The sequence below is a fragment of the Tachyglossus aculeatus genome, chromosome X1, assembly GCF_015852505.1.
Source record: "Tachyglossus aculeatus isolate mTacAcu1 chromosome X1, mTacAcu1.pri, whole genome shotgun sequence".
Taxonomy (NCBI): domain Eukaryota; kingdom Metazoa; phylum Chordata; class Mammalia; order Monotremata; family Tachyglossidae; genus Tachyglossus; species Tachyglossus aculeatus.
Genome location: NC_052101.1, coordinates 23,801,585 through 23,815,967, shown reverse-complemented (window position 1 = coordinate 23,815,967; position 14,383 = coordinate 23,801,585). Strand labels below are relative to the sequence as shown.

Sequence of the window (14,383 nt, the reverse complement as noted above, 5' to 3'; positions counted from 1 at the left end):
CCCCATGTAGGACAGGAACTTTGTCTGACCCACTTAATTCGAACCTACCCCAGTGCTCAGAGCAGTATTTGAGACATATTAAGCGCTTACCAAATACCAAAAAATACCCCAACAAAACCTGGACCCTCTTTTGGTGTCTCTTGGTCCAGGTTAGACTTAAATATTACGCTCAGACTAGACATGAGCATAATATGGGGGCAAGGTTTGTTGGTGTCAAGCTATGGATTTCCAGCCCGATTGACATTCAGTAAATATGATAAGTAGTTGTGTCCCTGGCTTTGAGCACACATTTTCTAATTGTGTTCTGGTGAGTGGGGACTGCTATGTGTACACACTTTGTATGCCTATAAGCCTTATGCTTTTGATCACAGCATCTGAGCTTGGCTCCACTTAAAAGTATAGGAGAGAGTTGTAGCGGTTGGGTCTTATTCTCTCCCGGTTTATTTCTAGGGAGTATTCTGTTGCTCTGGGTGGTAAACTAGTGGATAGGGAGCATGTCTACCAACTCTGTTGTATTGTACTCTCCCAAGTGCTTAGAACAGTGCTCTGCACACAAAAAGCGCTCAGTAAATGGTGATGGTGGGAGGTGCAGGGTTGAAATTCAAGTTACTTGAGAATTTGTTTGGAGCTATTAAAAATTATGGAAGTTGGGAAATTTTAAAAGGTAATACAATGGCCTGCGGATTGAGTAAGGAGAATCAAATACATTGGGTGGAGAAAGTTGTGAAGAAAACAAGTGCCTATTTGAAATTAACTTAAAAACATAAAATGTCATTACTTGGTCAGCTCAGTGTCCATCCAGTCTAGTTAATCTGCCTCAGGAAACAGCAACAGATCATTATTGGTAGGTGCAATTGAATAATGGTCACTTGGTTTGACATTCATTCCATTATTTAGGTACGTACCAACTTTTGTATGCCCAACTTTCCCTCTAGTCATCTAGGAATGAATGCATATTTTTAGCTTTGTACAACTGACTGGCATGAATTCCATATGCTCCTCACCCTATGTGCAAAAGTGTTTCCTTTGGCTTATTTTAAGCAAACCTTGCTCAAGCTTCAATGGATGCTCTCTCGTCCTGATGCTAGGGATTTGCTGAATCGAAATTCTGTGTTGATTCTGCCTCTACCCATCCTGCTTTTATAAATTTCAATCATGTCCCCTCTCAGCTTTCTTTCCAGACAGGACAAATCTGGGTGAATGCTGATTGGTCCTGGTGATTTGTTTACGTATAGTTCAACAACTTGGTATAAAGCATCTTCTGTAGGCATTACTATTTAGTTCAGTTGTCAGTCGGTGATATTTATTGAGCACCTACTAAATGCAATAGCATACCCGGTGTTTGGGAGAATACAACAATCAGTCTATCATTTATTGAATGCTTATAGTATGCAGAGCACTCTACTAAGCTCTTGGGAGAGTACAATATAACAGTACAACAGAGTTGGTGAACATGTTCCCTGTCAACAATGAGCTTACAATCTAGAAGCAAGATACCCAGTCAGGGGTAGTTCCTCTGTCCCGTCTGCTACAGAAGCAGTTTTGGTTTGTCCATTTCTCTAAGATTTTACTCAGTAGAAATCAAACTAAAGAATTCTTTCAACTTGCCTATTATCGATCAATAATTGTACATACTGTGTGCAGAACACTGTACTGAGCGCTTGGGAGACTACTTCCTCTTCACCACCGATTGCCCTTTTTGTCACCCAGTCATGAAATATCTATACTGATTGCCTATTCAAGCTCTTGCTTTTCATCCATCTTGGGAAGCTTTTATTATTAGCTTTGGCATCCCTTGCCAGGTGCTCTTTGAACATTGTGGGACAGCCTATTTTCTGTTCGGATCAGACCTACCACTCTTAATGGACACTTCTCACTCAGTTGAGCTTTCTAATTTTTAAATTACGTAAAGGTGAGAGCAATTCTTCCACCATTCCCTTGGGTTCTAGACATAGACTATATTTTAAGATTGTTGAGCAACCTTATTTTGAAAGGAGTACTGTTTGTGTTCTCTGTGTATTTCCAGCACATAACGTGCATGTGTAAGCACAAAGCATAGGCAGGAAAGGTGATGTCTGAAACAGTTTTCAGGAATAAAAATAGGGTGTATAGTAACATAAACTTTGGTCTAGAGTGTGTGAAAGCCTGTGAGGTTTTGAAGATACTCAGTTTTATTTATCAAAATTTATAGTAGTCTTCATTTTAATTTCACTTTCTCTTATTGAACTATTTTATTTCTCCCCAGAAATAATTAAAATGCCCACACACAAAAGAAGGCGAGAGAAAATACCAATGGATATACCTCCTTCTAATAACACTGAATTGGAAGGCACTAATTTACCCATTCAAAATGATGAGGCAAAAGCAGGAAGTAACAATTTAAAAGAAGAAAATGAAGCACCTGTAGGAAAACCATTGTCTCTGGATACATCAGCAAATGCATGTCTTCCAAAAACTCCTCCAGGGAATAAATCAGTGAAAGAAAAGAAATGTGTGAAAATCATGGCAGGTACACCGGGAACTGAAGTTTTAAGTGGACGAAGTTGCAACACCCCCAAATTCCCCAGGTCAGTGACCCCGTTTGTGCTTTCTGAAGGCAACCAGCAGGCACCTGCCTCTTTTTTCTTTCACTGCATGAGCTATGCTATCCGTTTTCTCATCTATTTTCTTAGCGTTGCATGCAGTGTAGTCTCACAGTTTCACATGCCTAGGTTTAATGTTTCCAAAATCTTTAAAAGGGTTAGAAAAATTGAAAAGGTAAAGGACTCATAAGCAATGAATCAGGCTTTGTAAGCTCTTTTTCCTAATGATTTGGGGTCATGGCATCACAATTGATTCAATCTCCAAATATGTTACTAATTTAAGAGGAATTGAAAGGGAAGTCCTGGCTACAAAACATGCACTTGGTTGAAAATTTAGAAAAGCTGTTTTAATCCAGTGTTATTTAGGGTCATTTTTCACCAGTAATTGGTATTCAGTATTTCACCAGGTAACAATTTATGAAATGGTAAGTAGCTTTCAGAAATCCACTTTGATAGCTTTCCGATTTGTGAATGAGAACCTGAGCCTGACTAATCACGAGTTTATTAAGCATGATCTCGTGTTGGAATCAATTTTTGTGTAAGAGCAAGTCATTTTCAGAAGTAAGATGAGTTGGGATTTTGTGTAGAGGCTGAAGTGGTAATAGGAAAACTGGAGAGAGAAAGATAATGGAGGAGTTTAAGAATGACGAGTAGGTCAAATCAGTTTAGTGATTGAACTGGTGAAAGAGGGAAAATGCAAGTAGATATATTGAGCTAGAGGAAACGAAGAGTTTAAGAATTTTAAGGGCCACTGTTAAACAAGAGGTTATCTTACTAGGTGTGGTTTCTGGAGAGGAAAAAGTCGTAGGATTTTCATGTAAGAATGCTTTCAAAATAGAGTGACAAAATTCACAATTCCCCTTTTAGACCAAGTACTGTATTCTGTGCTTGGCCTGAATCCTTAGCTTCTTGAAGTACGGTGTTCCATTCTACAAATGTATGAATGTTTTGCAGTGGTGTTGTTTGATTAGCCAATTAGTTATAATTGTCATAGCAATGTAAATTCAGTAGTCATAACACTGAAACCTTACCTAATAAGACAAGTTGTGCTACCTGTATTGCCTGTAAGGCACATAAGGGGAAGTTTAGAATTATAAAGGGTAGAATTAACTTTAATAAATTAAGGCCTTGTGTTTCATATGTTTTTAAAATTTAATCAAAGTTTTTCATTTTCACTTATATATGTTCGTTGTGCAAGTTTGCTCTACCCCTGTATGTTTCTGGAGGTGTTTTTTTAACGAACTGAATGATGTAATATCTGTTGCTTTGCTCCTGCTGTCCTTTTACCTTTTTGTCTAGTCTTTTATGAGTTATTAAATAAATCTAATTTTTCAAGCAAGCAAAGGTAGTTTGATGTTTGCTTCACTTGAAATTAGGTAATGCTCTGGATTTATGCCTTTCTAATTTTCTGTCTTCACCTGAGAGGCTAAATTTCTCAAGCTTCTATCCTGTTAAAATTAACAAAGGTACACATTCATCAGTTGTTTTACAGTGTTAAATTTGAGCGTGATCACTTTCCTTGTGCTGGTACCTCTTTTCTTGCATGTCCAGCTTGCATGACCTTCACAAACTTGCTGAAAAATATCAGTGCTAAAATCATAAGTGATTGACTCCTTGGTTTTTTTTTTTTTAGGCCACAATAGAACCAGTTTCAACTGATTTATTGTATTAATTGTATTTTCTATTTACATAACTTTGTTCTTCTGTTTAACTTGATATATATTGCAATTTCCCAAGGTTAACAGAACTTTATTGCTAACATGTTGGCTCCAAGGCGAGTGCAATTACTTTTGCTTTATTTGGGTTTAGGAAGAAATAGGGGCAGGCAAGGTAAATGTGTGCGCGCACACACACACACACTCTCTCTCTCTCCCCCCCCCACACACAATGTATCTGACACAGAGCTGCAGTTTTAAAACAGGTAAGAATAAAATTGTGGTGCTGGCCAGCACAGACATCTATGAAACAGATGGTGGCAGCTGAAGCCTGCTTCTATTATGGTGGTGGCTTGGACAGTAGTGGAAGAATTTTCTAATTGGAAAAACTTCAGGGAGGAAGATATTTCTGACAATCTTTTGAGTTAAGCTACTTGGGAGTAAAGTTAGTAATTCAGTTGCCCTGACTGACTTTTTGTATGGTAGGAATTTGTTTTATCCTAGATTTAAAAAAAAAAATAAAATGTGAATTTCGAACGGCTGCTTTGCTGCCTATAGGTTAGCTGCTGAATCCATGCTCCAAACAGATGATAAAGAAGAGGAAGAAACTACAAGCAAACCTGAGAGGAAAACTCGTAAGAAAACGTATACTACCTTATATGTGTCCTCAAAACCAACCCCTGAAACACAGTGTCCTCAACAATAAAAAGGCTTGCCTCTTGCTTAGCTAAACTGATGTGCAGGTTACCACAATGTATGCTCTGTACCCCAAAATTTTATATTGCTGTTTTTTAAATACGATTCAGATTGTGGACTGGGAGAGGTCTGTTCCTCCAGAGCCTTAAACATTCATGCCTCTCCGGAATAGGAATGGTTCTTGTTTTTGCCTTTTGGTTGCTACAATATGCTAGCAAGTTCCACCGAGTAGTAATACACTGTTTCACAAAGCTGTTACGACATACAGTAATTAAAACTATAATCTGGAGGAATACACTGTAATGAATACAGATGTATTTGCAGTGTTTGCGTATGACTTGTCTGTTTGAAGAAAGGAGTGCTCATTTTCCTTAGGGCCCTATGTTTACATAGAGAAGACTGAAGTTGCTAATTGATACTTTTCTATATTTTTATTAAATAGTGTTAACATGTACATTGATGAAATATTTTGGAGTATTTAAAGCTCTTCTGCTATACTTATGCATACATTATGCATTGAAGTTGTTTTAATTTTCTTAAAACATGGGAAGCTGGGGTGCTTTTTCAATCCATTAAACAGAATGTCTTTAAAATATATGTTGGGGCAGGAAAGCTTGGATTTGTTCTAAGTTTGTTCAGGAAATAAATGTCGTAAACTAAATATTTTGAAGGACTTGAGTCATATCTGGGGTAATATGACTTCTGATACTGCTAAATAAAGGTTTTTATAGAATTGTATGTCATAATTTGTTTTCTCTGTGAATTGATATGAGCTAGGCTGATTACTGTCTTGATTACATATTTGTACTTGAACTGCATTGGAGTTGCTCAGATACCTGCTAACTGTAAATTTACACTGCAAATAATACCCAAAACTTAAGGAATGAAATTGGGAAACTTTTTATCTTAATTCTGAAGATCAGATTTGCCAAAAAATTCATTTTTAACCAAAAATAGTTTCACTGTTTGAAAAGATTGCACTTTGTATCCCAGAAGAAATCCAGGCTGGCAGTTTTCAGAGAACAGGCCAAATATCTGGAGGAATTGAAGACTAGAGTACTTTTTTTAAAAACTTGAGATGAATATTATGAATTTTAAGGGAAAAGATCTGGGATTTTGGTTTAGTCTATTTGGGAAAAAAAAACTTTCTAGTTTTAGTAATAATTTTTATAAAGTGCTATTGTGTGCAGTGCACTGCACTAAGCCCTAGGAAAAAGTAAGCAGGTGGAAATTAGATACTGACCCTGTCCTTCAAGGGACTTGCAGTTTATGATTATAGATGGGGGAATGGACCGGAGGCAGACATACTGGGAAAAATAAAGCATGAATACAGCAGCATAAGGGACAAGGACAAGTACACAGTTCACACAAAAAGGACTTGCCTAGTTTCTCATTGAACAGAACATTTGATTTTTGTTTATAGTGTGAAGTCATTATTTTCTGGTCATTGAAAACAGAAATAGGCATAGTCTTCTCCATCATGAAATTGTTTGTTTGCAGTCTCCTACTTTAGATTTCTCTAACAAGCACATCAAACCTGTGAGCCAGTTCCCATCCCTAAACCATCATTTGTTGGAGAAGATGAGTTTCTGATATGTCAGGGGTCCCCTTAAGGGTGTTTCATCTATTTTCCTTGGTGAAAATAGCAGCATTGTGTTCACGTTCAGAAACAAAATGGGGAACTGGTCCCATTCATCCCCATCTTGTTTGAGTTTAGGGTTCTCTTTTGGGGACAATGGATTCATCATGTTGTGTGAGCTTTCATCCTCAAGTAGACAGCTTGTCTGAGAAGCCAATTTGGAAGGTATCTTATTGGTCTGTGAAACCAATAAAAAGAATTACTTCTTAAAATATGTACCTAACAGACATTCAATTTGAACTTTTTATTTTCTGTATTACCATGTAGTTATTACTGTCATTTTTAGTGAAAATTGGGATAAAAGCACTTTATCCTATTTTACTACTTTAATCCTAGTTTAATAGCTAGACATTGTTGAAGGTAAGTAGCTAACCTTTCCCTCTGAGTCATGAACCACTGTTGGTTTAGTCTGCTGATGTTGAATTTTGCTCCTTATAATCTTTTCTAGAGTACAAATTTCTAAACAGTTGCTGAATTAGGTCTTCTGTTGTCCACATAAAGACAGGGTGGATGTGCTTGTCACAGCCTGTGCAGTATTTAACCGATGAGTTTTGGAAGATGAAAAAAGCACCCTAAACTGCGGGTGATTGTCTTTCCAAGGACTTTTGGTTTTTTCTTCATTGTTAGGAAGGTGTCTTCACTTGGCTGTGTAGATATTGCTTCCCCTTGTGTGCTGTCGAGTCGTTTCCGACCCACAGCGACTCCGTGGACATAGCTCTCCTAGAACGCTCCACCTCCAGTCATTCTGTTAGTGTATCCATAGTTTTCTTTCTAAAAATACAGAAGTAGGTTACCCTTGCCTTCTTCCCAGCAATAAACTTGAGTCTCTGCCCTCGACACTCTTCTATGCTGCTGCTGCCCAGCCCAGGTGAGTTTTGACTTGTAGCAGATTGCTTTCCACTCTAGCCACTGCCCAAGTGAGGAATGGAATGGGTATGCCTCTGCTTTACTCTCCTTCCCGTAGTCATGACTGGTAGAGTACTGGACACTCTCCAGCTGTGATCCTGAGTGAGGATTGTTTCCCCTAAATAATCATATTTCTGTTTTGTTTTTTTTAGCCTGCAAAGCCTAGGAAGAGTGAGTCATTTAACATTTCCAGAGTCTCCATTTTCAGTCACATGAGAGCAGTAGAGTGGTATTTGCTGAGCACCCACTCAGTATAGTGCACTGTATTAAGCACACTGGAAAGCCCAACAGCAGTACAAGGCGTATTTCCTGTCTGTGAGGAGTGTATGCTGTAATGGTGGAAGACAGATTGAATGAATGAACAGACATGGAAATAATATTTACAAATAGAGTAAAATTGTTATTAGTATAATTGAATATCTACAAAGACCAAGGGAGGGTAGAAATAAGCACTAGAGGCGTTGGGCAAATGTGCCTTGGTTGTTGGGAATAAATTGGGGCAGACGATTGTAGGTTTTTAAGTGCTTACTATGTGCCAAGCACTGTACAAAGTGCTGTGGTAGGTATGAGGTCATCTGACCCATATGGGGCTCCCAGTCTAAGCAGGAGTGAGAACAGGTATTAAATCCTCATTTAGCAGATAAGGGAACTGTGGCAGAGAGAAGCGAAGTAACTTGCCCAAGGTCACACAGCAGGCTAGTGGTGGGGCTGGGATTAGAACTCTGGTCCTCTGACTCCCGGGTCTGGGTTTGTTCCACTAGGCCATGCTACAGACTTGTTGGAAGAGGTGGGATTTTAGGAGAGCTTTGATCATTCAGATTCCTTGGAATTGGAAGTGAGGGGACAGAGGCAGAAGAATGGGAGCCAGATGCAGTTAGGCTTGCTTGGTAGAAATGACTGAGCCGGAGAGTAACAGGTGAATAGAAGTCAGTATGTAATATGAAGAGTTAGAGAACCTTTATGCTTGTCGTGAGGAATTTTCCTTGATGCAAAGGGAAGTTTTTAGAGTGGAGAGATGTGTACTGAGTGTGCTGCTTAAAGAAGATGCTTAGTGTAATGGTAGTAATAGATGGAGGTGCGGAGACCAGCAAGAAAATTGCTATAGTCTTTGCAAATTAACAATAATGATATTTAAATGCTTACTTCAGGCCAGACACTGTACTAAGCATTGTCCAAGGTCACAGCAGGCAAGCAGCAGAGCTGGGATTAGAGTCCAGATCCATCAGAACTCCCAGACCCGTGCTCTTTGTACCCTAGTGGCATAAGTAGAAGTATTTATTAAGCACTTACTGCATACAGAGCACTGTATTAAGCACTGGGGGAAAATGCATAGGTGGGAATTAGACAAATCCCAGTTCCTCATGGACCTTAATTCATTTATTTGCATTTATTGAGCACTTACTGTGTGCATAACACTGTAGTAAGTGCTTGGAAAAGTACAATATAACAAACAGGCGCATTCCCTGCCCAAAGTGAATTTACAGCTCACAATGTAAGAGATTAAGTGGGGAGAAGGGATCAGGGCAAGATGATCATGATGATGGTATTTGTTCAGTGCTTGGCACATAGTAAGCATGTTTCTAATCACTGGGGTAGATATAAGGTAATGAGGTTGTCCCACATGGGGCTCGCAGTTTTAATCCCCATTTTACAGATAACTGAGGCACAGAGAAGTTTAGTGATTTGCCCAAAGACACACAGCTGATAAGTGGCGGAGTCGGGATTAGAAACCACATACTCTGACTCCCAAGCCTGGGCTCTTGCCATGGAGCTGCATTGCTTTGTACATATTTATTACTCTATTTATTTATTTTACTTGTACATATCTATCCTATTTATTTTATTTTGTTAGTATGTTTGGTTTTGTTCTCTGTCTCCCCCTTTTAGACTGTGAGCCCACTGTTGGGTAGGGACTGTCTCTATATGTTGCCAATTTGTACTTCCCAAGCGCTTAGTACAGTGCTCTGCACATAGTAAGTGCTCAATAAATACGATTGATGATGATGATGATTGCTTCTCATGCAACATTAAAACAACACAAACAGACAAAATAGGCTCAGAGACTGTGGTGGTGGGGGAGTCTTACAGCATGTGAGAATAGGGACCCTTCGTGATGGAAGCGCTTCGTACAGTACATGCTCTACAGCATAGAGCGCTTACATCTCTAGAATCCATCCTTTCCTTTCTACCCCAATTGCTACCACCCTGATCCAAGCACCTGTCGCATCCTTTCTCAACTATTGCATCACCCTCCAATCTCTCCCCAATCCGGTCCATACTTCATTCTGCTCATTTTTCTAAAAAAAAAATTGTTCTGGACGTATCTCTCCACTCAGAAACCTCTAATGGTTTATCATCTACCTCTGTGTCAAACAGAAACTCCTTACCATGGGCTTTAAGGCACTGAATCAGCTCTTTTTTCCATAACTATTCCACTCCAACGTAGCTGGCACTCTTCACCTGTCCAGCACCAACTTACTGTGCCTCCATCTTGTCTGTCACTGGTGACCCTTGCTCATGCCCTTCCTCCTACCTTGAATTCACTCCCCCTTCATATCTGGCAAACAATCATGCTCCCCATTTTCAAAACCCTACTAAAATCATATCTTCTCCAGGAAGCCTTCCCTGACTACCCTCTCACCGCCCCACCCTCCCCACCCCACCCCTCTACATCACCAGTACACTTCAGTCCTTTCTCTCTGGGCACTTTGATCCTCAATCCACACCCACAGTACTTATGCACGTATACTTTCTTTCCCTTACCTGTAATCTATTTGCACATCTGTCTCTCCCACTACACTCTAATGTGACTGAGTGCTGGGATCAAGCTCTCCTAAGCACTTAGTGCAGTGCTCTCCACAGTAAAGGCTTAGTAATCATATCGATTGATTTGAGGGCACCAAAGTGTGTCTTGCCTGTGTTCCAGCAGCCACCTCATTTTCCTCTCCATCCTTCTGGAAATGTGTTTTGCCAGCAGATCACTCAATCAATGGTATTTATTGAGCACTTACTGTGTGCAGAACACTGTGCTAAGTGTTTTGGGAGACTACAATACAACACAGTTGGCAGACGTATTACCTGTCCACAACAAGTTTACAGCACATGGAGCCAATTGTCAAAAAGTTGATTGCATTTTATTGAAGCCCACCCATTTGTTACAAAAATAAAAGGTTTCAGATGTCCTTTGTAACCCCCCAATTTCAAAACAGATTCCATGATGTAATAGAGATGAGTTGGCAGGAGAGACGAAATTCTCATAAAGCATGCTGATATGTTTGAATGTATCTCAAGATGAATGTTTATTCAAATGTTAAATTGGGTGGGAGAGATAGATGAATTAATGCTCCCAAAGAAAAACTTTAATACTTTCTGCCAGTTTGTGCATGTATAGGAGGTAGTTGCACTGCTGAATATTTTTACATATAGTATATTTAAGAAAGTTAGGCAAATGAAAACTTAGGCAAGCATGTCTTAAATATTTAATATACAAATTAATTGAATAACAGATGCAATGTTACAATCACCTAAAAGTTTTATCTAGAATAATGCACTTTCTGCTGATTCATATCATATCCTAAATACAATCGCTATTACTACTTTTACTACTATACAAAGGGAAGCAGCATGGCTCAGTGGAAAGAGCATGGACTTGGGAGTTTTAAGTCATGAATTCTAACCCCGGCTCTGCCACCAAAGCTGTGTGACTTTGGGCAAGTCACATAACTTCTCTGTGCCACAGTTACCTCACCTTTAAAATGGGGATTAAGATTGGGAGCCCCACGTGGGACAAACTGATTACTTTGCATTCCCCCCCCCCCAGCGCTTAGAACAGTGTTTGGCACATAGTAAGCACTTAACAAATACCATCATTATTATTATTACCAAACTATTGCCTCATTAGCTTCTTGGAAAATGTAGACCTCAACATTGTAGAGTTCCTAGGAAGTGAAAGATGAAAGGTTAAATTTATTCTACAAATGCTGAACAATCAGAAGAAAGAGTCTAAATGTTCTTTGAACAACGTCTCTAAACCTTCTAACAAAAAACTGAAAAATGTGGATTTTTTTTTTTTTTGAGAAGTCAAGGTAGGGGTTTTCCAATCCAACCTTTTCTAGTTGCATAAGAAAATGATTGGGGAGGTGGGGAATATAATAATTTCTAAAACTGGAACGGTTTCCCCCACTGATTGAGCAACTTTTTTACCCAGACGTTTTCTCACAATGTTTTTAATAACTCGTGTTCATCAAGTTGGAAACAACTTTCTTCTCTCCGCTGCCAGTTTAGAGAGCAGCACTCCCCATACATAAAGGCAGCGAAACCGTATTGGCTTCGAATATCCCCAAAGCGACACTGGTCTGGCTGCCAAAAAGCGAAAAGGGGAAGTGCCTTCTAAATAAGCTGAAATGAGTATTTCCCCATAGTTGCTTGTTTTAATATTGCTTAATCTGTTTTTTTTTTAATTTCCAATCTTAACTTTTTCCTTTTTCTGTTTTTAAAAAAGGAGGGGGTGTGTGTGCTTTTTCTGTTTTAAAAATGTGGGGTGGAGGGGGGGAGCGTGTAAAGAGCGGAGCTGATTTGGGATACACCAGCCCTGGCTATGCCTGTTTGTCACTGAGTTTTTTGGATAAGGGGACCCGTCCTTTAGTGGGAGGTAGCAGATGCCCAGAAAAAAACCCGAATTATTGGGGTGGGGGGAAAGAAGGCGTCGGTTGAGCCGGGCTTTGGTGGCAGGTTCACCAAAAGCAGCGTGGCTCAGGGGAAAGAGCCCAGGCTTGGGAGTCAGAGGTCATGGGTTCTAATCCCGAATCCACCCCCTGTCTGCTGTGTGACCTTGGGGAAGTCAGTTCACTTTTATTATGGCATTTGTTAAGCGCTTACTATGTGCCAAGCACTGTTCTAAGCGTTGGGGGGGGGATACAAGGTGGTCAGGTTGTCCCACACGAGGCTCACTGTTTAATCCCCATCTTCCAGATGAGGTAACCGGCACAGAGAAGTTGTGACTCGGCCAAAGTCACTTCTACGGACCTCATCTATAAAATGGGAATTTAGATTGTGAGCCCCACGTGGGACAACCTGATGACCTCGCATCCCCCCACAACGCTTGGAACAGCGCTTGGCACATAGGAAGGGCTTACCGAGTGCCATTATTACTATTATTATTATTAGGTTCGGAGCAGAGGGCGAAGGTGGCGGGGCGGGGGCCGGGAGCAGGGGGTTGGTTTGTCCCCGTGGCCCCGGCCGGACCGGGGAAGAAGGCCGGGAGGGAGGGCGGAGAGGGCGGGCTCGGGCGGGCTGTGAAAAGAGGAAGGAAGTGGGGCCCGGCAGAGCGTGCATCTCCCCCGGCCCGGCCCGGCCCGGCCCGGCCCGCTCCTGCCCTGCGGTGCCCTGCCGTGCCCGGTCCTGCCGTGCCCGGCCCGGTCCTGCCCGGCCATGGCTCCCTGGCGGCGGACTGACAAGGAGCGGCACGGCGTCGGTAGGTATCCGACGGCGGCGGGAGGGCAGGCGGGCGGGCGGGCGGGGAGCCGGCCGACGGTCCGGGGAGCCCGGGGAGCCCCTCGGCCCGGCCCGGCTCCGAGCCCCCGCCCAGGGCTCGAGGGAGAGGGGCGTCGTGCCGGCCCAGGCCCCGGCTCCGGACCCCCGACGGCCCCGGACCCCCGACCGCCCGGCCGGACCCAACCCCGGGGAACTCGGGCCCGCCGCCCCCGCCGCCCCCGCCGCCCACTTCTGCATTTTGGAATAACTGGGCTGTTCCTCCTGAGGCCGCTTACCATCGACCTCCGCCCCCGTCTCGGCCTCTCTCGACCCTCTCCGTGCCCTCCTGCCTCTTCCTCTCCTCCTCCGCTTCCCACCTCCTCCTCCTCATCCCACCTCCTCCTTCTCCTCCTCCTCTTCCCACCTCCTCCTCCTCCTCTTCCCACCTCCTCCTTCTCCTCCTCTTCCTCCTCTTCCCACCTCCACTTTCTCCTTCTCCTCTTCCCACCTCCTCCTTCTCCTCCTCCTCTTCCCACCTCCTCCTTCTCCTCTTCCCACCTCCTCCTTCTCCACCTCCTTTTCCCACCTCCTCCTCCTCCTCCTCCTCATCCCACCTCCTCCTTTTCCCAACTCCTCACTCTCCTCCACCACTTCTTCCTTCTCCTCTCTCTCCTCTTCCTACCTCCTTCTCCTCCCTCTCCTCCTCTTCCGATCTCCTTCTCCTCCTCCCTCTCCTCTTCCCACCTCCTTCTCATCCTTCCTCTCCTCCCTCACCACCTCCTTCTCCTCCTCCTCCTCTTCTTCCCACCTCCACCTCCTCCCTCTCCTCCTCTTCCCACCTCCTTCTCCTCTTCCCACCTCTTCCTTCTCCTCCTCCGTCTCCTCTTCCCACCTCCTTCTCCTCCTCCCTCTCCTCCACGAGCTCCTCCTTCTCCTCCTCCTCCTCTTCCCATCTTCTTCTCTTCCCACCTCCTTCTTCTCCTCCCTCTTCCCACCTCTTCCTTCTCCTCCTCCGTCTCCTCTTCCCACCTCCTTCTCATCCTCCCTCTCCTCCTCCACTACCACCTCCTTCTCATCCTCCCTCTTCTCTCCCACCACCTCCTCCTTCTCCTCCTCCTCTTCTCACCTCCTTCTTCTCCTCCTCCCTCTCCTCCTCTTCCCACCTCCTTCTCCTTCCCCTCCTCCTCTTCCCACCTCCTCCTTCCTCTCTCCCTCCTCCTCTTCCCACCTCCTCCTTCCCTCCTCCGCCCACCACCCGGCACGTGGTCCCCGGGGTGTGAGGCCCAGGCCCCAGCCAGTAACACCAGTGTACACCCTGCCCGCCCCTCTCCTAGTAGTGTACCATTCAAGTGACCCAGGGCCGGGCTGAGTCGGTCAGAGGAGTATGAGAATTGTTGGCCATGGAAACAGAGAGCTCAGGGTACAACCTCCTC

General features: G+C 43.0%; 1 protein-coding gene across 1 annotated transcript in view; it reads left to right on the top strand.

Moving 5' to 3' along the window:
- The window catches only part of LOC119949834 (dedicator of cytokinesis protein 2-like), a 381,064-nt gene that overhangs the window by 15,599 nt on the left and 351,082 nt on the right, over positions 1-14,383 (top strand). Inside the window, exons 12-13 of the mRNA XM_038771675.1 lie at positions 2,246-2,567; positions 4,796-4,872. Coding sequence (XP_038627603.1) covers positions 2,246-2,567; positions 4,796-4,872 — 399 coding nt within the window. The remainder of the gene's footprint in view (positions 1-2,245; positions 2,568-4,795; positions 4,873-14,383) is intronic.